The 25120-nt window shown below is 39.5% G+C and overlaps 1 protein-coding gene across 1 annotated transcript in view; it reads left to right on the top strand.

The window, feature by feature from the left end:
* STAT4 (signal transducer and activator of transcription 4) overlaps positions 1-23269 on the top strand; it is a 39482-nt gene extending 16213 nt beyond the window's left edge. Inside the window, exons 5-23 of the mRNA XM_053982163.1 lie at positions 903-981; positions 2573-2658; positions 3280-3431; positions 4573-4731; positions 5647-5739; positions 6551-6610; positions 7398-7415; positions 7496-7589; positions 8479-8523; positions 10713-10796; positions 11066-11164; positions 12471-12612; positions 13976-14019; positions 14854-14948; positions 15513-15649; positions 16071-16262; positions 17497-17563; positions 20016-20124; positions 22249-23269. Of these exons, the coding sequence (XP_053838138.1) occupies positions 903-981; positions 2573-2658; positions 3280-3431; positions 4573-4731; positions 5647-5739; positions 6551-6610; positions 7398-7415; positions 7496-7589; positions 8479-8523; positions 10713-10796; positions 11066-11164; positions 12471-12612; positions 13976-14019; positions 14854-14948; positions 15513-15649; positions 16071-16262; positions 17497-17563; positions 20016-20124; positions 22249-22275 (1782 nt within the window). The 3' untranslated portion in view covers positions 22276-23269. The remainder of the gene's footprint in view (positions 1-902; positions 982-2572; positions 2659-3279; positions 3432-4572; positions 4732-5646; positions 5740-6550; positions 6611-7397; positions 7416-7495; positions 7590-8478; positions 8524-10712; positions 10797-11065; positions 11165-12470; positions 12613-13975; positions 14020-14853; positions 14949-15512; positions 15650-16070; positions 16263-17496; positions 17564-20015; positions 20125-22248) is intronic.
* The last annotated feature ends 1851 nt before the right edge of the window (positions 23270-25120 follow it).

Below are 25120 nucleotides of genomic sequence, written 5' to 3'. Positions count from 1 at the left end.
GGGTTGGGTTTTTTTAAGTAGGTAATTAAGTTGAATGCAGAAATTGGCCAGCTCCTCGTGCATGTAATTTCATACTTTACACATATAATTTAAAACTTTAGTCTCCAAAATAAAGAGTAAGCCAAAATGGCTAATTGTGTGTGGGCTCATTTAGCAAACAAGTTTCTGTATTTTCACAGACTTCTAATGTGCACATCTTAGGAAACCAAAAAGGATTGTTTATGAGTTGTTAGCAAAATCAAGGCTTCCCATAAACAGCACAGAAATAGACATTCGAAGTACAACAGATCATATCCTACAGTTTTATTTTCCTTCTTTTGATGGAGTGTTTTGATTTATCATTGTTTGGTTACTAGAATATATCTTTAGTATTTTTTTACAGCACATATGAAAAGAAAGCTGCAAAATGCCAAAGCAGCAAATACATTTCATTTCTTTATCCAAATTCTTAAGACATTCTGTAAATAAATTCTGTGAGCTCTACTCCTGTGTCTGACTCCACCTTTTTTGGCTTTGCACACCCCAATTAAATTTCCTTTTAAGTAAATGTAAAATTATCCCTTTGCCCTGCTTTAAAGTTTCAAGAAGAGAGTAGCATTATTGGCATAACAATTTCAGTTAACTCGGGCTAACACAATCATTCCTACTTTCCTCTATGTCATTGCACTAGTAAACAAGAAGGGATAAAGCTGTATCAAAGGCCACTGTCAAAGGCAGGATAGAAGATAATATTTGACTTTCTAAACAAGTAAAACAAATCTGTAGCTGTAAATTTATTATTCAATCATACTTTATAAAGTTTACAAGATAGTAAACAAGGGTTCCCAGAATGTTCAGGGGTTTTCAAATGGTGAGAAGGAAAACACTACATTATGCATTTGTTCATTTCTCTCCTGGGAAAGATGACTGACCAAGATGTGAAATACTTGGAAGACTTGCAAGAGGAATTTGACTTCAGGTACAAAACAATACAGAGCTTAGGTAAGAGGTTTTATACTAACTTCTAGATTTCCTAGGAAATGGCTGATTCTGCAGCTAGACTCCAGCATCAGGGGGTTTTGTGCATTACTTAAATAATACATGTAAACATAAAAATGGATCTTTGGTTTATATGAAGTTATAGTCCAGGAACATAATGACTCTTTTGGGGTTAAGAGGGTAAAGAGGATCATGATAAGAAAGTATAGTTATTTCCTATGGAAAAGCTGCCTAATGGCATGCAAAGTAGTACATTTCTTAATTTAAAGAACCTATTTTTCAATATCCTCACCTTTTACATGGCACTTCTTTGGGAGAATGTGGAAGAGACTCTTATTTCCCAGAGTCGTACAGAACTGATTTTTCTCGCCTCTAACTTGGCTTTCTGTTCTTTTTTGACCACAGTGGTGATAACCAGCTGGTAAGCACTCTGAATGCATGTTTGACCAGCCTGTGATGGCTGAGATCTGCATGAGGAACAGTCCTTGCATGATTTCTTTCAGAAAAGAAACTGGGGTCTGCTTGTGTCTGCTCAGATATCTTTATATTCTCAGATATCTTTATATTATCTTCCTTTGAACATGCAGAGATACTGAGCTTGAAACATCCAAGTCCTTAAGCACATCAGTCCTAAATGTTGAAGGCTGGATATGACCCAGCAATTAGAAGAGTTGCCCTGGTTTAATGAGTTGTTAGTCATCAGGTCAGTCATAATTACTGACCACACAGATACCTGAAAGCTGCCCCACTTGCAAAATAAAACATGCTGACAGTAAATTACTCTCAGGGCTTAAAATTTCACTGCTCTGCTCCAGCACAGCCAGCTTAGAGTGTGTGGGAGCAATTGCTGTGGCTGAGGTGGTGCTGGTTACTTGTCTGCCTTTACTGAAACATCTACCCTAACTCAATAGGAAGGCATCCATCCAGAGCTTAGCAGGCACACAGTTGGCACCGATTTCTTTTTTGAATGTAGCATGAAAGATGCAAAAGGTCGGGGAAAGTGAGGGTGGGAAAGAGCTGCATGTGAAAGAGCATGGGTGAGCTTGGGGACTCTTGAAACTAGTGCCTGACCCAGAGAAGGACAAACTTTAGACAGAGTGGGAAATGCCCAGTGATCAGCGCTCCTGGCTGCTGAAATTCCCCTGGTGATGAACACTTCATCTCTGTTTCAAATGCCTCTCAGACAGACATTGTAATTCACATCAAGTCCAAAGAGCTTTAGCCTAACTGCTGACACCACGAGCTGTTTGTGTGTACAGATCAATCACTGAGCCAAGCCAGAGTACATAATACACAGGAGTATGCACAGGGATGAGAAATTTAGAGAACTCTGGGTATCATCTGTATGTTTTCTGCCTTTTCCAGCCCCCTACACACATCTACAGACAGGATCCATAAAACCTTATGTTAAACTTTTACTAAAGTTAGTCCTTTCATATTAAATATGCTGTTACATAATCTACTGATGTTCACAGTTTATTTTTTAACTAGTTCTTGCTGGAGTCTGGTAGTGGCTTTTTTTCCTCTTCTCCCCTTATAAATAGGCACACACACCCACACATGTATTTATACTGATTTTTTTCATCCCCTGCAGAACAGAATGACAAAAACAGTGCCCTCATTAAACAGGAAATGTTGGCGTTGCAGGCGATGCTCAATACTTTAGACTACAAGAGAAAGGTTAGTGACAATGTTTTGTCACTTGTGGTTAATCTGCTTTCTCCCCTTATTCTCACACCAAATACTCAAATGCGTATGTGTGCCTTTCTAAATTTTCATCTTAGAAGAACAGACTCATTTCACAGGAGTTAAAAATTTGCAAAATGTTTGGGCAGGTCTGGATGATTTTAACTAGACATTAAGAAACTGGCAAGTAACAGCTCAGTCAAGGATATGGTTCTGCACACCTTAAGAGTGAAGCAATTTGAGTCCATGAGGGCAGGGTTATGATTAAATCAAGCAAACAGAAACACAATGCATTTTATATGATGCAAAACAAAAGCAGAACTTTTTGAATTTGACAGGGCTTGCAAGGTATATCTTGGAGATATTATGCCCACAAAGAATGCAACACTCTTCCCTCCTACCCTCAAAAAAGAAAAAAAAAAAAAATTACTGAAGAAGAGTTCATAGGGATTCAGGATTAATGTACAATGGGTGATGAATCCTGTCACTGAAGCAATAGGAACTAAATATGGTTACTTTCAGAATAATTGAAACAAATGTAGTAAGCACTTAATGATAGTTGAATTCTGCAGCTGTTGCCTGTGGTCAGTCAGTGACACCTTTCCTATTTTCCAGGAAGTGCTCAGTAAAATAGGGCGTGTGATCCATGAGATCGATATGCTGATGAGCAACATGCTGACCGAGGAGCTGCTGGACTGGAAGAGACGGCAGCAGATCGCCTGCATCGGGGGGCCCCTCCATGGGGGGCTGGATCAGCTCCAGAACTGGTAAACCTGCCCTGACCTCGTGCTTCCACTGAAAACCACAGGAAGTCTGCTGCACTTGAAATGATCATTCCCTTAGATCAGCTGCAACAGCAGCAAACTCACCAGCAGCTGAGAGTAAATAACTAAAAGGTGCTAGCTAAAAGCAACATTTGTTATTCAGAATGAACACTAGCCTGACTCGTGGCAGTCACTAATTTTTGGGTTTGTATCCTCCAGATAAATGACACATACTCTCTTGGGAGTTTTGCTTGAGTAAGAATGGTGCCGAGTTTGTCATTGAAGGTGGTGGGAGCTGTGTCTAGGCAGAGCTGGGTAGAGGCTCTATGCTTTGACTCACTCCTCCAGACTTTACACTGTGTAGGGATTGAATGGCAGTAGTCTCTGTGATGGCAATTCTGAAGTGATTGCAAATAAAAAGAAAATAGCATTATATTTAAAAGACAGCGTACCCAGACAATGTCAACACAACATCATGGTCGTTACTCTCCCATCAAAATTCCCATATGGAAAAGGTGAAGTAAAAAGTAAGAATTAAAAAGGAAGGAAAATTACCAAGAAAATTTTAGGACTGAAAAAAAAAGTGGTTTTGTGCTTCTTTTTTTTCTGTGTAGGTTTTTTTTTTCACTGAAGTACTTTTTTTCCCAACAAACATGCTAAAAATAGCTTTAAAGTCTAATTTTATATGCCCATACCCTATTGAACTGTTATCAAGTGTGTTTCGATTTCTTTTTCCTTACTGCTTTTACACTTCTTTAGTCTTGTCAACTTGCTCATTCTATATAAATATTATCCTTTTAAAGAGTACATTTTGCAAAACTCCTGAGCTGTAGGAAATAATGAATGTTGGCACAAGTGCCCTGCATGTACAACATCAGGACCATGTATATATTTCTTCCAAATTATCACAGACTGTGTTGCATTGTTGTGAAAATATTTATCTTTGAAGATAAAGCAGGTGATTTGCCCAATGTATTTATATACTCCTGTAAACAAAAGATGAATGGATGTGAGTTTGGGCAAAGCTGGAAAGCACCATTCAATACAGATTCTGATTTTCCCCAAGCAAGAACTTCAGTAGTTCTTGCATTCTAAGAAACAGTTTACAAGAAAGATTGCAAATTAATCTTTTGTCTTGCTGTAGCTTTACGCTGTTGGCAGAGAGTCTCTTTCAAGTCAGAAGGCAACTAGAAAAGCTGGATGAACTCTTGACCAGGCTGACTTACGACGGGGACCCTATTCCTGTGCAAAGACCTCAGCTGCTGGAAAAAGTCAACTTTCTGCTCTACAACCTTTTCCGGAAGTGCGTAAGCCACTGCCAAAGTGCAGAACTTTACCTCAAGTGGTACAACAGTGAGAACACACTGTTAAGAAAAAGGGGAAAAAAAGTTTGAATGTCTGAGGATTTTAAGGACCAGGTTCCTAACCCAAGAAGTATGTACAGCTGTCATCAGAATTCACAGAAACTGAAGGTTCCAGGCAGCTTCTCATGGGTAGCATTTAAGGGTTTGTCATCAAGTTCTGACTCTTAAATGAATGCCAGAAATCCCCGTATTCTAGGAGGAGTTATCTACATTCTGCTGAGAAAAGTTGTGACGTTTTGTGTTTGTGATTTTGCCTTTTTTTTTTTTTTTTTAGTAAATATTCCTTTTCTTTCCTCTGTCCCCCTCAAGCTACACTTCTTGCTGCCCTCCCAACTCTTGCTGCCCTTCTATTAGCAGATAAAATATTAGCATCATTTCTCTTGCCTTTTGTACAGGCTATACTAGAGATATACCACAACTGAGTCTCTGAAAGCAAAGTGGGCTCAATGTTTGCTCTACATATATATAAAAATTAAAATTATAGTTTAATTATTATCATTTTATTTCATTGGAGCTATGCTCAGTGTATCTTCATACACTGTTTTATGGCTCTGATAAAATTGTGGAAGACAAAGACTTTTATCATCATTGTGTTTTAGAATTATAGAATTTGGTGTGATTTTCAATGTCTTAAAAATATCTGTTTCTCACGGGAACAATTTCAGGGAAAGTTAGACCACTGGATCAGTTTGAGAACTGAGAGCTGGAATGCATAGCTCCCACTTTGGCAACTGTAGAGAAATAAGTCTTTAAGCGATATCAGCCCCTTTCCCTTTCCCCCTCACCGAAAAAAAACCTCCATCTGTTTGTTCATACGTATTTCTAAAAATCTATTTGTTTCACTTCTCACACAGCTCCTTCGTGGTTGAAAGGCAGCCCTGCATGCCAACACACCCCCAGAGGCCAATGGTTCTCAAAACTTTAATACAGTTCACTGTTAAATTAAGGTAAGGGAAAAAATCTGATATAAACTCCTTCATTCGTGTACAGTATTTTATCCTAGCAGAATCTAGAAAGCAAAGCAGACCAACCTGCATTAGAGATCCGTTCAACTGCAGGGAAATTTTCTGGAATGGGGATATAAAGTCCACAGAATCTGTCACACAGAACAAGTGGCTGTAAAGAGTAAAACACAAGGAAGAAAGGCACATTGTGGCTAAAGGCAGAACCTTTAGGGTTCTGTATGAATCAACTTCTTGTTTTAATGACTTTACAAACTGAGTAAATAATAATCCTTATCATATCCACAATCAGAATACTCACAGCCACTTCTGCACATTTTGGGGGTCTTGAGTGAGTCACACACAAGTTATTTCTCTCCGAGAAGCTCCTTCCCTGACTTTGTGAAAGAGCAAAGGTTGGAGAAGAACTGTCATTTAATTTCCACCTTGCAGCACAAAGTTCATGGAGGGCTGGGGGTGAGAAGAGGTACATGAAGGAAAGCACACACACATCTGTGATGCAGTCAGAGATAATAGAAATCCATTTCCTAATTAATACTACGTTGGTGTCTCTCCAGCCACTCCCTCAAACACATGCTAACTTTTCCCCACACTTAGAGGCAGGGTAGGACACCCACCACTGGAACAGCCCAGCTCCTCTTTCTGAGTATAAAACCCTGTAAATTCTGTTGTAATCCTAGATGCCTAATCTGTTTTCAGATTGTAATAATTTCTGATACTTTAATCTGGAGCAACCAGTCTAGTGTTTTCTGGTGAGACATTCTGTTAATATTCACTCTCATTTTCTGTTTTGAAGGTTGCTAATTAAATTGCCAGAGCTGAACTACCAGATCAGAGTGAAAGCAACTATTGACAAGTAAGAAACTTAAAAGTGAAGATATTCTGTTGCTCCCTACAGAGACAACACAGGTTTTTTCAGTGGCTACCCTATCTGATTTTTAAACTCCTTTTAAAAGGAAAAGGAAAAAAAAATTAAAACCCACCAGTTAAAAGATCAGAGTAACACTTCTTTTTTTATATGGAAGACTTCTTTTTTAAAAACAAAGCTGCTAATTCTAATTAATTGTTTCAAATTAAAGGCAAGAAGTCCATTTAAGATTTGTCTCCAGACTTAGGAAAAAAAGTCATCAGACTGATACAGCAGCATTACACAAAAGTTTGAAATCAAACTGTATTGCATTTATGAGCTAGTTCATTTTGAAATAGCTCTGAACTCTCACGGTGCAACATCCCCAGCCCTAGGTACCAGCTACCTCCCTCCTTCTGCTTGTTGTGCTTCTGCAAGCCCCTAAAAACCACCTTGGCTGCATGGACATAGATGTGGGCCCACAAAAAAGAGGGAAAACACCCAGTGAAGAGGGAGCAAGAGAGAAGCCAGAGCTGTTTCTCTCAGAAGCCATGTGCCGTGTGATAATAAATAGCAAGATAAAGTACTCTACCTACATATGGCCAGGTGCAAAAATCTAAGTGGACAGTATGAATTTCAGTTCTTCAGCTTAAAAACTGTAGTTGTAGGGTCAATACAAACCAACTTTGAGCAGGCAAAATCTACCATCTCAGATACGCTTCTCAGTACAAGCTCTGTCTTACACATTTACTGATTCACAAACCGTTTCCTCTCCCCCACCCCTCTTCTCTTTTAGGAATGTTTCAACTGTAAGGTAAGACAATAAAATATCACATATATTAATTTTGCCCAATACAATGGTATTTGAGTACATAACTGTCGTGTCCTCTGCAGTAACCGTAGATTTGTTCTGTGTGGAACACATGTGAAAGCCATGAACATGGATGAGTCTGCAAATGGAAGCTTGTCAGTAGAATTTCGACATTTGGTAGGTTTGACACTTTTTTACTGTTGTGTGTAGATAAACAAAAGATTTTTTAGGAACTCTGGAGGGAGAACTGTATTACTGTCAAGGCCACAGTCATTTTCCTTCTATTTGTACAAGAAGATTACTCCTAGAACCTCTAGAAGCCATTCCATATTTCATTCATTCCATAAAATAAGACCATATATTTTCACAGAAATGAGAAAGCAAATCCTAATTACCACCAGAAAAGGAAAAAGTAATCATGCTGAATTAAAAAACTTCACAGAAACTAAGTTTGGTTAAAAAAACCCCAAACACCAAACCAACAACAGCAAAAAAATACAAACCAAGCAGAAAAACCCATCGCACAGAACAAACGAACAAAAAACCTAAACCACACCACAATTTTCTAGGGGAGATAGAATTGAATGCTTGAAATCTATCGGAAATTAATGCCTGTGATAAAGCCTCGTGAGAGACTAGAGCACTGCTTGTGTAACTTCTCTGAGAGCCCAGTGAGTCCTGCTTTCTGACTAACACTCTCTTGCCTGTGGTAATTTTGGGGCTTAACCACAGATGCAGTGCCTCAGTGTAGTTTTGCAAAAAGAGATTGAGATCAATGGTTTTTAGCGTGGTTTTTATTTTTTTGTGGGATACACTTGGCAAGCACCCTAATTAAAGCTTTGTTACATTAACTTAGTTTCCTAAACAATTCTTTAAAAATATCAAAAGACTCCTCACTGAATAGAATTTTTCAATGTGTAGTTTCAGAGTCTTCATTAGACTACATTTGTATATTGCAAATAAAATCTTATTATAACTAAGAACATCCTGGTTATAAATTATGTTCTTTATATGTACATCTATCTACAGTTCCTCTGACACATAAATATTGCTTTGCTTTATACAGCAACCCAAAGAAATGAAAACAAGTGCTGGAAGCAAAGGAAATGAGGTTTGTGCATTTATTTTACATGTTGTTTTTGCATACTCTCACGAGTATTTCAGATTTGATTTTATTTAAATCAAAGAGTTGTTAGATTTTGAAATATATACAAAGTACTGGATCCAATTATTATGTTAGTATAAATATAATGAGAACTGCTTGGAACAAATTGTAATTGCATGTCTGAAGTCTGTATATTGAAAAAGTTACAATAGAAGGTAGAGAGTGATAATTCAAATGTGTGCATTCCACTCAAAGGTTACCTTTTTGGTCATTTACATTTTGAAAAAAACAAACAAACAAACAAAACCAAATAAGCTTTTAAAGATTTTTTTTTGGGGGGGGGGGGGGGGTTGAAATAATTGTTTCCTACAGGAAAGGTCCTTTAAATATATGTTCTGCTGGTCAGGTTCACAGCTGAAGTCAGGGTGTCATAATCTTTGCATCAAAGGGGTTTGGTGCCTCAGCCAGGACCAAAAATGTGCTTAATTTACTTGCACTTGTCCCAGCCTGGTCGTAGGTTCCCCTCTCGTGGTGACTCTGTGTATGGCATGACAGCACTAAAAACAGCGTAACTGAGGGTAAAGTTGTATTAGCGAGTTTAAAAAAAAAAAATATTAAAAAAAAAAAATCACATCACAGCCCAAATAGCTGTAGTCATGCAAGCACAAGAGTTATTTGAAGTATTCGTTAAGTCCAAAGCAAAAGGTGTAATCAGCATGAGGAATTTGACCAAAACCTAAAGCAGAAGAGATGTGTGCCCAGTTCACACACATTTCTGAACAGAACAACTCACCACCCGATTAGCAAGACTGAAACTCAAGGCTCACCTCCCAGTTACTTTGCTGCTTACAAAATCACTGACACCACAACAAGCAAATGCAAAAATGTAGGTTAAGAAATGTTGGCACTCCAGTTTTGGGAACCTTTCCCTCCCACTTTTACACATTATGCCTTTAAAACTATATAAAGCTATCATAGGGCCGTGGAGAATTAGGAGAGCTGAACTGTGACCTGGTTCACTGCTGATTTCCTCAAACAGAGCCTCTCCTTGGTCAAATCAGTCTGTGAAAGAGTTGGGATTTTCTTTGTTAACAGAAACTATAATGCTTTCAAAACTTGGTTTGTTATAGGACATTCAGTATGCTAAAAGTGTAGTTAAATATAACTGGCCTCATTAAAAAAAAGTGGAAGTTCTCTGTTTTAGATTTGTCCTTTCATGCAGATGTGCCTTTTTGCCTAAATGATTTTTCCATGAAAAAAATTTGCTTCTGCAAAATCATAATGGGGGGAAGAAGGGTTGTTCCACCAACCCTTTTCAACTTTGTGTCAGAAATTCAGGTTGAGCTGGATATTTCAGTAAGGGAAAGCATTTTGATTTGCAATTTTTTTTTTTTTTAAAGAAAAATCTGACAAAACAAATGCATGATGAGGAGGAAAAGACCAACAACAAAGAAAACTGGAAAAGAGCAAATATATTTTTATACTTTGAGTTCTGGGGATGGAAATGTATTTCAAGAAATCTGTTTCCTAAGGGGCAGAGATTTGGATCTTTACAGAGCTATGCTGCTTTGTAATCAAATCAAACGCTAATACTACAAACTTTAATCAACAATAACAAACAGATTTTAGTTTTTTTCCATCCAAGAAAAGCTTGGGGTTTTAATACCAGATTTCCTTTGGATTAATGATTTAGGCCTCTAGTCCTTCAACTAGTACCCACAGCAAACCTGGATGAAAGCCTATTTGTCATTAATGCTGTGGCTATTTGCTTTGTTTCTAGTTTGTTTCTCCTTGAACATCCCTGTTCGAAGTCCAATTGTCAATCAGCAAGGAAACTTTAGGAAAAGGAAAGTTGGAGACATCGTTTATCAGACACACAAAATTACCTGTTTACTTCTTGTGTGCAAATCTGTGTTTAAAAGTACCATTTTAGAAAAAGCTAGAAGTTTAGAAGTACTGCTTTAACAATATTAAGGGGTTCTTTTAGATTCATCAGAAAAAATACCAGACTTCTGGACTAATTTAATGTCAGAGTTGAACGAACAAATTGTTTCCTTCACTTCCTTCTTTTCCTGTTCTGCTTATATATTTGATATGAGTTTTCTCTCCAAGTGTAACATCAGCAGCTGGATCACTAAAGCAGTGTTAAATGCCAGCTGTGCACTCCCAGCTTTATAACCTCGTTATTCCCTCAGGGCCCTCACATGGTGACTGAGGAACTGCACTCCATCAGCTTTGAAACACAGGTCTGCCTGTATGGATTGACCATAAATTTGGAAGTGAGTATTCAGGACAGATTATCTGGGACGGGAGAAAAAGCCATTTTCCAGCAGTTTATGGAAGTACAACTGTGCTGGGCCACACCACAGGTGTGCCTACCCTCGGTGAGGCCCCCAGCAGTAACCACAAGCTGACACAAGATTTCCAGAACTTCTGGAAAAGAAGTCTGTGCTTTGGGAAGAATGAGAGGCAAAAAAACCCAAAGCACAGCACAGCACCAATACTTTCCTCAGCAGCATTTACACAGGGCATTCATTCTCTCCACCAGACCAGCTCTTTGCCTGTGGTGATGATTTCCAATGTCAGCCAACTGCCCAATGCATGGGCCTCTATTATTTGGTACAACCTGTCAACCAATGATCCTCAGGTAGGTCCTCAGTATGCAAATACTGACTTTCTGCATTTTCACATTTGTATTATTTGGTTACTAAGTACATTAAGTGTAAAAAAGATGTATTTCCCTTTTGAACTGGCATTATTTTTGTCACGTACACAGTTATCAACATCACACTTTATTGTTGTTCTCTTTATCTTTCTTCCCCTGCCCAGATATAAAACCACATGCACCCTTAGCTTTTCTTTTTGTAGCCTAAAGTAGTAGTTCTTAAACTAAGGACAGGTGACAGCCATTCTCCACAACTTCTCTAACTTCACTAGTTTTAATTTATCTTTCTTGCGTGTGGCTGACTAAAACTAGACCTGTTAAAAAATAATTCTACCAGTACAACTCCAAACCATGAAAGCAAGCATATAGGTGAATCTGTAACATACTTAAGTGCTGCTTTCCCCCACTGGATTTTATAGGAGCTTGTGCTTTCTGTGGAGATTATAAATGTCAAGTGGCAAGTTCTAGTGGCTCTAACCCTGAGCAAAGGCAGAATCATTCTTTCTAAGGCTCCAGCTGTCTCAGCACATATTTTAGATTCAGTCACTGTTACTGTATTTGCAGACTGTAGAGCAGGGCTGTCAGTGGCTCTCAGGCTTTCAGCTGGGGATTAGTGCAGTCACACAGATGCTCAGTGTAGGGAAAGGGGCAGACAGTCTGCCATGGTGGCAGGCCAGCTGACCAGCAGGCTGGACTGCATTATCACTCTGTGATACTCCAAAGAGTTTTTGCACAGTCTTCAGTATGTCCATTGTGTGTACAATCAAAAAAAAAAAAAAAAACCAAAAAAAAAAAACCAAAACAAAACAAAAAAAAAAAACAAAAAACAAAAAAAAAAAAACACAAATGAAAAAACTAAGATAAGCCAAATGATTCAACAGCACATCACCATATCAGTATGTAATGGTTTAAAGTTTCCATGCCCTAAATATTAAAATATCCTGATAATATCTAGAATTTTTTTTTGGACAAGATTTAAGCTGTCACATATTTTCACTGTCCTTACACAGGACACTACCAGAGGCATAGCAAGGTATTTTAACATCCAAGATGCACACAGGGACTTTAGCTCTCTAGGAGTCTCATCCTACAACCCTGCTCAGGCACTCCACTGGAGCTTGCTGGGTGCCTGCAGGTGGGACAGCCCACACGTTTGCCCCAATGCTTCCCCACAAACAGAGCTCACTTTCAACACTTCCAGATTCTTCTCAAGTACTTGCAGCCTCCTCTTACAGCCTGATATGTATTTCGTGCTTGCTATCTAAACAAAGCATTCATTCTGTTGCAGAATTTGTCTTTCTTCAACAACCCCCCTGCTGCCACTTTAAGCCAGCTCTTAGAAGTACTGAGCTGGCAGTTCTCATCATACGTTGGTCGTGGACTCAATTCTGAACAGCTCAACATGCTGGCAGAGAAACTTGTGGGTAAGTGTGTAGTAATATACAGATTTTATTTGCTTTGGGGTTCGTATATTTGGTAGCTACAGGTAGGGGCTTTAAGTACACGTTGTGGTTCAATACCAGCTGGCATCTAAGCCCCACACAGCCACCCACTCCCCCAGAGTGAGATGGGGAGAGAATTGGAAGGGTAAAGTGAGAAAACTCACGGGTCAAGCTAAAGACAGTTTAACACACAAAGCAAAAGCCACACGTGCATGCAAGGCAAACAAGGAATTCATTCACTACCTCCCATCTGCAGGCAAGTGTTCAGCCTGGAAATCAGGGCTGGATTCATCACACAAAGGAGTTACTTGGGAAGACAGATGCCATCACCCCAAACATCCTCTCCTTCCTCCTTCTTACCACTAAGTTGACATGTTGAGCATGTCACCATATGGTGCAGAATATCCTTTTGGCCAGTTAGGATCAGCTGTCCTAGCTGTGTCCTCTCCCAGCTTCCAGCACTCCCAGCCCCTTTGCTCATGGGGAGGGTTGAGAGGCAGAAAAGACCTTCACTGTGTGTAAGCCCTCCTTGGCAAGAACTGAAATATCCCTGTGTTACCAACACTGTTTCCAGCACAAATTCAAAACACATTGGCTACTGTGAAGAAAATGAACTCCACCCCAGCCAAAACCAGCATGGCATGACCTCCACTTCCAGAGCTGATGTCAAAAATGTCACAATGACAATTTTTTTCTTTAAAGAAAAGCAAGCGTCAGCTTATTCTTATCACAGAGTAATTCAACTTTCGAACTTCCAGGCTGCTCAACTAAGGAAGAGGGCATCAAAGTCACACTGAACTGTAATGTTATTTTGCTTTCTTAACAACTATCTCATACATCTGAAATCAAAAGGAAGTATTTTTGCTTGCTTATGAGGTTTGGTTTGGGTTTTTTTCATTTTAAGTACCTGTCCTTGTGGGTTTGTTCATTTCTGGGACCTCACCAGAGATGCTTCACTGGTGTCAGCACAGCAAAGAGGCCCTGTAACCTCAGCAAGATGAACTACTCAGACCCAGGCGTGCCCCAGAAAGGAGAGGCCCTGGGGAAAGCTGAGAAGTAACATTTAGGCTAAAAACCGAAACTGAGCATATAGTGTTGCAAAAACCAAGTCACAGGCTACTTTAGGCAAATATTTCCAAAACTATTATCACCTGCTTCAAAAGAATACAGAAAACCAGATCTACAGTCCCTTAGCATGCCCCTCCCCAGGTCAGGATGTATTGTACTTCTCCCCTCACCACCCCCCCCCCCCCCACCCAACTGTACAGATATCAAGCAATATCTATTTCAAAACTTCAGAATAATACATGCACCATTTGGGCATTTTCTTTTCCTCTTTCAGGACAGCAAGTCAGTTACAATGATTATCAACTATCCTGGGCAAAGTTCTGCAAGGTACTGTTCCAAAAGTAACACTAAACTCTTATTTCTCATAACACCCACAGCCATGCCTATCTTTGTTTCTCTAATGCTGCTGATAAGATTCCCCACTTGCCATATGTGGGACTTTCAGCTCAGCATAATCACATCCTTTGTAAAAAATTAACTAGGAAGAAAACACTTCCAGAAGCATAAAGCTTGGGATTAGGGATCTACTTTGTTATATTGCTACAGATATCAGAAACTGCCATTATAGTGTGCCTTATATATTTCTGTATATGGTCAATTGAAAGTCTTACCAAAGCATGCAATACATTTCATAAAGCATAAGTAAGATTTTTCATATGTTTAGTTTTGACCTAAATTATTTCAAGACAGTCAATATATGCAATAACTTTGACAAGGAACAGACAATGTATTGATAAAGAAGGGTAAGCTCCTTTAATTCATACTAACTACATTATTTAAACAAGTGCAGAACCTTGGAGGGAAGTTCTCCCTCAACTTTCTCCTTTTCACTGAAAATACAAATTTATAACTAGGAAGAAACCACAGATGTGATTTTTATTCTCCTTGAAAAATGAGGTGCTTCCAATGCATATCTTAAAAATCAGTTGGTTTTATGTCAGGTTGAAAGAGAGATGTTACTCAAAACCACAGCTCAAATTGTGATTCTCACTTGAGAAAAGTAGCTTATTCTTAAGAAACTGAGAAGAAACTGTCAGAAACGTTGGGTAACATCACTCTCATGATTCTCCTCTCATGTGTGTTGTTTGTGTTTGTGGTTGTTTGTGTGGGGGTTGGTTGTGGGGTTTTGTTTGTGTTTTGTGGTTGTTTTCTAACTGTTAGGAACATTTGCCTGGGAAGTCTTTTACCTTTTGGGTTTGGCTTGAAGCAATCCTGGACTTGATTAAAAAACACATTCTTCCTCTTTGGATTGATGGGTGAGCAAAAAGGGAACTGCTGTATATTGATCTCTCTCCACATTTTCTCTGTCCTTTACTCATGTCAGTTTTAGCCATGCAGAGGTGTATTTGCAACGAGTTTAACACTTCTGTCTCCCTTCTCCCATTCATAACTTCTGGGAATTGCTGTCAAAGGGGAACAACATGGCATCTCTTAGAAATGCAGGTTTTGATTTATTCTTCAGATCTGTCCATGCAATCAAGCACTGGGATAAACTTCACCAGGCTTCATAGTACTTTGAGCTCAATGCCATACTCCATGTGTAATCACACAAAGCCTTGGTCATAGTACCCAAGCCTCATACAGCTTTGTAACCAGGTTTTGAACACCTGTATAAAGTCTGGCCAGATCAAGGCCAGGCTGGATAGTTCTGAGCAACCTGGTCTGGTGAAAGATGTCCCTTGTCCACAGCAGGGGGTTTGGAACCAGGTGGACTTTAAGGTCCCTTCCAACCCAGGCCCTTCTAAGATTCTACGCATTTCACAAATCAAAGTCTGTATTTTTTTCCAAAAGTAAACCCATGATTTCCTGTTTTACCTCAGGTATGTAATGGGATTTGTAAGCAAAGAAAAGGAACGAATTCTGCTGAAAGACAAGACACCAGGAACATTTTTATTAAGGTTTAGTGAGAGCAATCTGGGTGGAATTACCTTTACTTGGGTGGATCAGCTAGAAAATGGTAAGTACAATTAAAATTTTAAAAAAACCAAGCCAACAACTAAATCAAAACTAACCCAAACTCTAAAATATACCTGCAATACAGAAGTGAAGTTTTGTTTGGTTTGAAAGTAAAATTCACATATATCATGTCATAGTATGGTTTTGGACAAGATACAAGTGTCATAATTTCTCAAACACAAACCAAAACTCTGACATTCTACCTCTGAGCTCTTTACATTAACAAAGCTCTCTATGAGGTGTACCTGCTAACTGCAGGCTTTAGATTTGTTTCCAAATATTCAGAAATTAAATATTGAAAGATACTAACATAGGTAAGAACACGTAACGCCTATGCAAGTGTAAATCTCAAAGGAAAGGCAAAAATGTGCTCCAGCTGCAGTTGCTCATCTACAAGTTATGGTGCTTTTGTGTTTTTGCAGGCGATGTAACATTTCATTCAGTGGAACCCTACAACAAAGGTCGCTTATCTGCCCTGCCTTTTGCCGACATACTGCGTGATTACAAAGTTATCATGGCAGACAACGTTCCTGAAAACCCCCTGAAGTACCTGTATCCCGATATCCCCAAAGATAAGGCCTTTGGCAAACACTACAGCTGTCAGCCAAACGAAGGTTAGGCTCCATTTCTCTATTTACCCTTCCTGCACAGCAGCTGCAAAGTCAAGAGGCAATTTGAGGACTGTAAGGAGAGGAGGGAAAGAACAGATTAAGATGCCTCCTTTAATAGTCATCTTCAAGAGAACTGTTTTAACTTGTGTCTGTCATTTAGACAGCTTCATTTTGCAAATACATCCCTAGTTTTAGAGGTTACATTAGAGGTGATGACAATATTCAAAAAAAGCTAAGAAATGGACTTTTTTTCCCCCCTGACTTATGCACCACAAAATTCAGTGCTTGGGTGTTTAATGGAGAAGAAACTGAAAAATCATCCTGCTTATTGGCTTCATAGTTGTGTTACACTGTAGCATGCTGTCACTCTAATTTCAAGAAAACTCAGTATTTCCCAAACAGCTTGGAAGCCCTACTTGATTTCATTTCATGCAATGGAACCCTAAAACAAAGGCTGTTTATCTGCACCACCTTTTCCCAATATACCGCACAATTACAAAGTTATTATGGCAGACAATATTTCTGAAAACCCTTGGCAACTGCACTGGAAAATTCAAAAAGCCTAACAAGGATGGTTCCAAATATGTTCAGGCTTACATTCTTTTTTGTCCAAGTTACAAGTCAGCTCATTTTTAGATCAAATTCATTCTGCTTAAAGAAAGCCTCTAAGCCTTAATTTTTTAATAGATAAAACACATTCTTCTAGAATTTCAGTATCAAAGGTTACAATTCCATTTGAACTCAAATTCCTACGCAACTCAAAAATATTTTGTGGCTACAGTATTTTTCTCCCTCTTCATTTTAACTCAGTGGACTTTGCCTAATGCTCCAATCATCTAAATTCTTACATATAGGCTTAATTTTGTGCAAAAGAATTAGAATTCAAAATACATGGCTGAAGCTGTATCTATAGAGACAGAGCTCCAAGCATTTGCAGAACTGAATCTGCAGGCTCAGAGTTTCAAACTTAAAGAATTGTATATTTGCTTTGAAGGCCTAACAAAATCTTTCTCATCAGTTGCAGTATTATATTGTGATTCATACCAAGGGAGCACAGGCAATTCTGTGACTAAGATCTGAACTCAAGGACTAATCTCAGGAATTCCCCTCACTTTCATGGCTATTTATTTATGCAGGGACTTCACAATTTATTATTGTCTGCAGCACTGCAAGCAAATAATCCATTTCAAATAGATAATGACTAGACAATATTTAATTTCTCTACTATTTATTCTAGTCTCAAAGCCCTCGGATGGAGGGGGGAAAGGTTATGTTCCTTCTGTATTTATCCCAGTCTCCAAAATGTAAGTATCCTCACAGGTATGTTACACTTTAACTGTTATTTTTATTTAATTTAAAGAATCACAGAATCACAAGGTTGGAAGAGACCTCTAAGATCATCAAGTCCAACCTATGCCCTAACACCTCAACTAGACTATAGCACCAAGTGCCATGTCCAGTCTTTTTTTAAACACATCCAGAGATGGTGATTCTACCACCTCCCTGGGAAGACAATTCCAGTGCTTTATTATTCTTTCGGTGAAAATTTTTTTCCGAATATCCAACCTGTACCTCCCCTGACGTAGCTTGAGACTGTGTCCGCTTGTTCTGTCAGTTACTGCCTGGTGAAAGAGACTGACCCCCACTGTCTACAGCCTCCCTTCAGGAAATTGTAGAGAGCAATAAGATCACCTCTGAGCCTCCTCTTCTCCAGGCTAAACAACCCCAGCTCCTTCAAATGTTCCTCACAGGGCTTCTGTTCCAAGCCCCTCACCAGCCTCGTTGCCCTCCTCTGGATGTGCTCAAGCATCTCAACATCCTTCCTAAACTGAGGGGCCCAGAACTGGACACAGCACTCAAGATGTGGTCTTACCAGTGCTGAGTACAGGGGGAGAATGACCTCCCTACTCCTGCTGCTCACACAATTCCTAATGCAGACCAGGATGCCATTGGCCTTCTTGGCCACCAAGGCACACTGCTGGCTCACATTCAGCTGGCTATCGACCACCACCCCCAGGTCCCTTTCCGCCTGAACACTGTCCAGCCACACTGTCCCCAGCCAGTAACGCTGTAGGGGATTTTTGTGGCCAAAATGTAGAACTCAGAACTTAGACTTATTAAACTTCATGCTGTTGGACTCTGCCCATCCATCCAACCAATCTAAGTCTCTCTGCAGAGCCTTCCTTCCTTCCAATAGATCAACACAAGCTCCCAGTTTAATGTTGTCTGCAAATTTACTAATGAAGGACTCAATGCCCACATGCATGTTGTCTATAAAAATATTAAATAGAACTGATCCCAGCACAGACCCCTGAGGGACACGACTGGTGCCTGGCCACCAGCTGGATGCAACACCGTTCACCATCACTCCCTGGGCCCGGCCATCCAGCCAGTTCCTAACCCAGCAAAGAGTGCTCCTGTCCAAGCTGTGGGAGACAGTGTCAAAGGCCTTGCTGAAGTCTAAATAGACAACATCCACAGCCTTTCCTGCATCAACCAGATGGGTCACCTGGTCATAGAAGGAGACCAGGTTGGTCAGACATGACCTACCCTTCGTCAATCCATGCTGACTGGGTCTGATAGCCTGGCCATCCTGTAAGTGCTGTGTGATAGCACTCAGTATGAACTGTTCCATTATCTTACCTGGTACTGAGGTCAGGCTAACTGGCCTGTAATTACCAGGATTCTCCTTCCTACCTTTTTTATAAACAGGTGTCACATTGGCCAGTTTCCAGTCATCTGGAACCTCGCCAGTGAGCCACAACTCTTGATAAATCATGGAGAGCAGCTTCGCAAGCTCATCTGTCAGCTCCCTCATCACCCTAGGGTGGATCCCATCTGGTCCCATTGATTTATAAATATCCAGGTGTCCCAGCAGTTCTCTGACTGCTCCTCTTGGATAACAAGAGGACCATTCTGCTCCCTGGCACCACCTACCAACCCCTGAGGACAGTTGTCTTGAGGACCAGCTGTCTTACCACTAAAGACTGAGGTGAAGAAGGCATTAAGCATTTCTGCCTTTTCCTCATCTTTAGTTACTAGGTTGCCTGCCTCATCCAATAAGGAACAGAGGTTGGTTATACCCTTCCTTTTACTATTAATATATTTGTAAAAACTTCTTTTATTATTTTTAACAGAAGTTGCCAAGTTCAAACTGAGCTTTGGCCTCCCTAATTTTTTTTTCTACATGCCCTAGCAGCTCCCTTAAAAATACTTCCTGAGAAATCATTCCCTCCTTAAAAAGATACATGATACATCTTTTTTTTATTTCTGAGTTCTTTCAAAACTTGATTGCTCATCCAGACTGGACGTTTGCCTAATTGACATCCTATTTCAGAGTTTCCCCTGCCTCCTTTCCCCGAACTATTTGAAAATAGTTTGGCAAGGACTACTAAAGACAAGAAAAAGAAGTAAAGGACTTCACCTGTAGAGTGCTTTTTCCACTCATGGGGCAAACCATTTGTAAGAATCGAATGCAGATTTTATGGTACTCTGATCTACTTTTCTTTCACTGTTTCCTTTTTTCCCGTAGCAGCTGATATTAGGGGCAAGGAAAGAGGACAAACCTGACTCAATCTCCTACATTTTTAAATGTATACCAGGTTGTTGGCATGAGCTTACAGGGCCACCAGCAAGCCTGGGGACAGGGTTAACAAACTTAAATACATTCCTCATACTCCACTGATATGCATAGAGGGATTCAAGTTTTTTTGAAGATTATTTTTGCATATTTTTGTTTGCTTTTTTTCTTTTTAGCTTAAATGACTCTACAGAACCACATTCTCCATCAGATCTTCTTCCAATGTCTCCAAGCGTTTATGCTGTGCTGAGAGAACACCTGAGCCCCACAGCCATTGAAACTGCTGTAAGTTGTAAACTTTCCCATTCATAAGTAAATATTAAGGAAAAAGGATACAGCACAGATGCTGGTTAATAAAAGGCTGCTTGTACAACTATGAATCAGAACTCTTCCACCATTTGCTGCATTACATTCTGAAACAATGGTGCACATATTTTCTGTTCTAAATGGTGCATGATACTGTAAGCATCTTGAAAGCACTGGAATTGCCTCACATGCTGGCCAGTGAATCACGAATGTCAGAACACAAAGATCCCAGAGTTCTTGCACAAATGAAGGCTTTACACTGACAAATACATGCCACCTATACTAATTTTCTGGACAGCACAAAGGCCTGGACTTGCCCAAGGAATATGATCATTTCCAATTCTCCATATTTGCACAACTTTTTCACACTACAGGGTTTTACATGGGGTTTCAAAGTGCAAAATTAAAAGTCAACTAAAACACTTTCAGCAAAGAAAAGTAATATTAGCTTAGTATATAGAAAGATTAGGAAAATACAAACATAATATTTAAAAACAAATCTCTTTTCCTTATTGACGAGAAATGATGTTCTGAATAATCATGGCTCAGAGTCCTTAGAGCAATGATATATAGCCAGGTGGGAATTGGTACAGCAGACTTTTCTCAGGAAATACAGCAGTGGTTTGGCTCTAGCAGCTTTAGAGGAAAATCTCCTTTTTTAATACTAGCCCTTAACCTTCTCCTTTTTTAATACTAGCCCACCACCCTTATATTACCTTGAAGTGGTTATATATTTAAAAGCCTGCCAACTCCCCTTCAAATGCCTCTCTGTAAACACTTCTCCTTACCCACAAACAGAACAAAACTAAACCAGAATCCTAATTGCGATTAGAAGTACAGTTAAACTTTATATACAAATAGATGAGTTCTTTAATACATCAACCTGAAAATCCACTCAAGAGCAAGATATCTTTTTTTATTCTTCACTTTTTTTCTCCAATAGCACTTGTGACAAACTAGTTCTTTAGCTGAAAACTAAATAACCAGCCTGAATTAAAATTCTGAATTAAAACCTACCCCACCCAATCCAAGAGATGTACCCACTCATTTCTGTTTTGGTTTATAACATGTGGAAATAGTTCTGACCTCCTCAACTGCCCTTATGAACAATGCACACATTTGCTTTCCTGAACTTTTGTCAGAGTAAAGAATAAATGGATTCACTTTCAGTTAACATCAGCCTCCAAACATTTTTGGTTTCTTCTTGCATGCACAGTAAATCTCGAACTAGCTCCATTCAGAGCTTCAAAATAAGCTGCGACCATGGCCATCATCCAGGGTCATAACCTGACAAAAAGAATGTGCCTGGTAGCAACCTGCAAGTGTTAAATACAATTTTAAAGGTACCAAAATGAATGGTTCAATGCTGCTAGATGGCAAGTGGTATTTCTGTAGGGTCTTACTAGAAATGTTTTCAAGTTCTGCTAGAAGTTGCATGAGAAAAAATGTTTTAGAAGATCTTTAAAGAATTCTTTCCTTTTCCATTCAATTTACCTTGCTAAATGGAAAGGAAGGAAATATGGAGGTTTTTTTCTTTATCAAATTCACAGAACGATCTACCCTGCTGAAGAGCTGGCTTAGTATAGCAAGCAGACAATCTGCACTACTAAAGCAATACTTTTTCTCCATGAAATGCCAATAAAAAAGCATTGTGTGAGATACAGAAAACAAGAGTGAAATCTGCAGCAGGACAAAATATCCTGCAACTGACTCAGTCTTAGCAAGATATACTTTCTGCAATCTTGCTGAATTCCCTTCTATTCCCCCCACCCCATCCAGCTTCCGTTACCCATCAAAAAAAACAAGACTCCAGGAAGAACCCTGAAATACATATCCACAGGCTTCTAGAACCACGAAAGTTTATACAAAAATAAATACCATGCTTATTCTTATTGCAACAGTTTCCTAAACAGTATCTCCTAAAAAGCATTCCTCTATTTTATAAACAACTAGAATCAGGATTTTCAGATCCTTATCAGTTTGTATGACATTGTCAAAGTGACTCTGCAGTTGCCTTGAGCCAGAGAAAATTTCCTTCGCAGTTTCTTTTGAATGAACAGCTTTGAGTGCCACAAGACTAATCTTGTCCTTCTTTTCTTCTAGCTGAGTTCTCCTTACTCAACTGACTGATGTGCACATACTGGAAAAATCAGTAATTGTGTGAACATTGGATGGGTTAAAGAAGTCATAAATTTTTTTCCTGTCACGTCTGAAAGTCAGCTTTTCTGGAAACTGTTATGTTATTCTTAGGCCTCTTTCTGTTATCAATAACACATAAAAAGGAATTTCCTTTCTAGGGATTCAATGAGCCTTTTGCAAGTCAGATTTGCTGTTGTCACTGAAAAAAGACCAAATCCTTTCTGGCTTGGGAGTCATTTGACTTCAGTGGGGTCCCAGCAGAGATAAATTTTACTTGCTAATTTAACTAATTTCCATAGAATTGCTGTAAATATGAGAGCATAAGAACAAAATGTTTTGCTTCTGAAGACAGCATATAAAGATAACCAAAGACATTAATGTGTTTGGAGAAATTAGGATTTATTACATTAAATACTTTCTGCTTATTCATAATCTTGTAAACCACTGATTTAGATACTATTTCAAAGCAAAGATTCTTGTTCCCTGACTTTGAATATTCCAGAGGTATCTGGGGTTTGCTTTTCTCCAAAGATGAACTGCCTTCAAGATAGATTTTTATCTGATACCACAGCAGAAATTGTGGAAGGCAGGTAGGCAAGGCTGGGGAGAAAAGGGAGTTCCAGAAAGGAAGCAGACTTAAAACTTGTGGTGTTAAAAAGGCTGTCTCCATTTCTCAACTGGAAGAGAGAGTTAGTAAAACTTCCCCTCTCACAAAATAGTTGCAGAAGTAAATCTGTTTGGGCAGGAGGCACTCAGATACTCCAGCAAGTACTGTCAGAAAGTCCACAAATAAAAAATCCTGATCTGACACAGTTTGGATGTTTATTGGTCAATGGCAACAGGGAAGCAATTTTCAAAAACAGTTACTGAAGAATTGCAGCATTTGCTGACCACCTGGAAACTTGTGCTGCATGACAGGATATTACATGCCTATCACAGGCTCACTTAATAAGCAGGACAACTAGTTTTTGTAAAAGTGGAAAATTGCCCTCTTTAAATACTCTTTTTTTTTCTTTCAGGCGGGTTTACTGGTTTTGTTGTTTTGGTTTTATTCCCCCAGTGTTATCCCTAAAATCTCTGGTAACAGAATAATAAACAGGTAACTCCAAGGCCACTGTATTTCACAAATGCAGGTTCAGTCAGGATGCAAGCCTTGCCTGCAGAACACATGGCTAATGCATGCAAAGTTCTTAAAACCCAAACCTTGAACATTTGCACCTTGCTGCTTTCTCAGGCAGGTATAAATGAGACTTCTGTGATGAAAACATAACCTCCTTGAATCAGTAAGACATAGATTTTACTTTCTCCTTTCATCCATGCTATTTATGTTAGTTGAAAGTGGGTGAGCGGAAACAAAGTAATGAGATATTTTTGTGATACATACAAGTAGATTTCAAAGAAACAAACACATCTCTGTTCATTACACTGAGTGATTCAAAGCAAGCTGCGCCTAAGTTCAGCAAGCATCACATATAAAATAAAAAACAACAAGAGCAATTCTGTATATAGCTTGGTAGTCTCTGTAATTTATATAACCAGCATGAATAAAATCAGATTTTGGCATCAAGTTGCATATCCAGACCTCTGCGGATTTTTTTCAAGGCACAACAGAAACAGTCTTGCTGCCTTTTGGTTGACCTTAAACTGACCTACAGACAGTAACACAGAATTCTAAAGCAGGAAACGTGACCTCCCCTAACATCAGCTATTGCATGCCTTTTCATTCTAACCTCTTCCCGCAATCTTAATACAAACAAAACGGGGGATACCTTTTATTTTTGGCCATCTAAAGTTCATGAGAAGTACTGTAAGACAAGATCAGACATGGCATGAGAACCAGTCTCCTTTTTCTTTCTTCCCTGCTCTCCATGCAAGGCAACCCTTCAAGACTCTCAAAGTATTAACTTCAGCCCAATATAACTGGAGTTTCTGAACAGCATCATGGACCACATTTTGGCATGACAGTTCCTGCTATTGCTTCAGAACAGATTTCTGCATAGGGTAGATGTAACATTTTGTTGAAAAGATCTGCCTTGAGATCATTTCACTGCTTTAAAGGAACACTGGAATAATTTATCTGTAGGATGAATACATACAGCCCAAGCCTCCTTCCATTAAAAAAGTGAGAATTTTGTCCTTATGCCACGATGAGTAAGAACACAGCTCTCCAGTGAAACGATGGTGTGGAGGAAAAACACAAAAAAGGGGTGCCTAGATACTACCACCAAAAAAAAACCCTCTGCTTTTAAGTAGTTCTACTAATTGTGCTTGTGCTTTTGTTGTGTTTTGAAACAGAAAGTAAAAAAAAAAAAAAAAATTGTTTTGTGCTTTGTCGTGGAGCGACACTATAATGATCCTAATTAAAAAACATAAAACCTGTCAGTTACCTTCTTCAATAGCTTTTATTCATAGCCATGTTTACAGATCTACTGCTCCCTAGTATTTCACACCACGAAGCTTACTGAACAGATCTACTTCATTTTTGTCATGAGGTAAGACCTGCCTCCTCCATCTGAGGAGGGAGAGGGCACAGACTACCCTGGAGAGCCGCAGCAAAGCCTGCACTTGAGCATCCCGCTCTTTGTCGGCTTCAAACACCAGACAAAACCCAAAAAGGCTACGCAGGACCACGAGACAGCGACAGCGTTCCTGCGAGCAGGGCTTGGGATGGGATGGGAAGGGATGGGATGGGAAGCAGCGCTCAGCCGCCTGCAATGGGTGGGCGCCGGGGCCGGCACAGCGCGCTGGAGCCAGGGGTTGCCTGAGGGGAGCCCCGCGCAGCCGGCCCGGCCCGGCCCCGCCGCCCTCAGGGCCCCGCGCCGCTTTCGCTTTCGCC

The sequence above is a fragment of the Vidua macroura genome, chromosome 7 (genome assembly GCF_024509145.1).
Source record: "Vidua macroura isolate BioBank_ID:100142 chromosome 7, ASM2450914v1, whole genome shotgun sequence".
Taxonomy (NCBI): Eukaryota; Metazoa; Chordata; class Aves; order Passeriformes; family Viduidae; genus Vidua; species Vidua macroura.
This window is presented reverse-complemented; position numbering and strand designations above follow the sequence as displayed.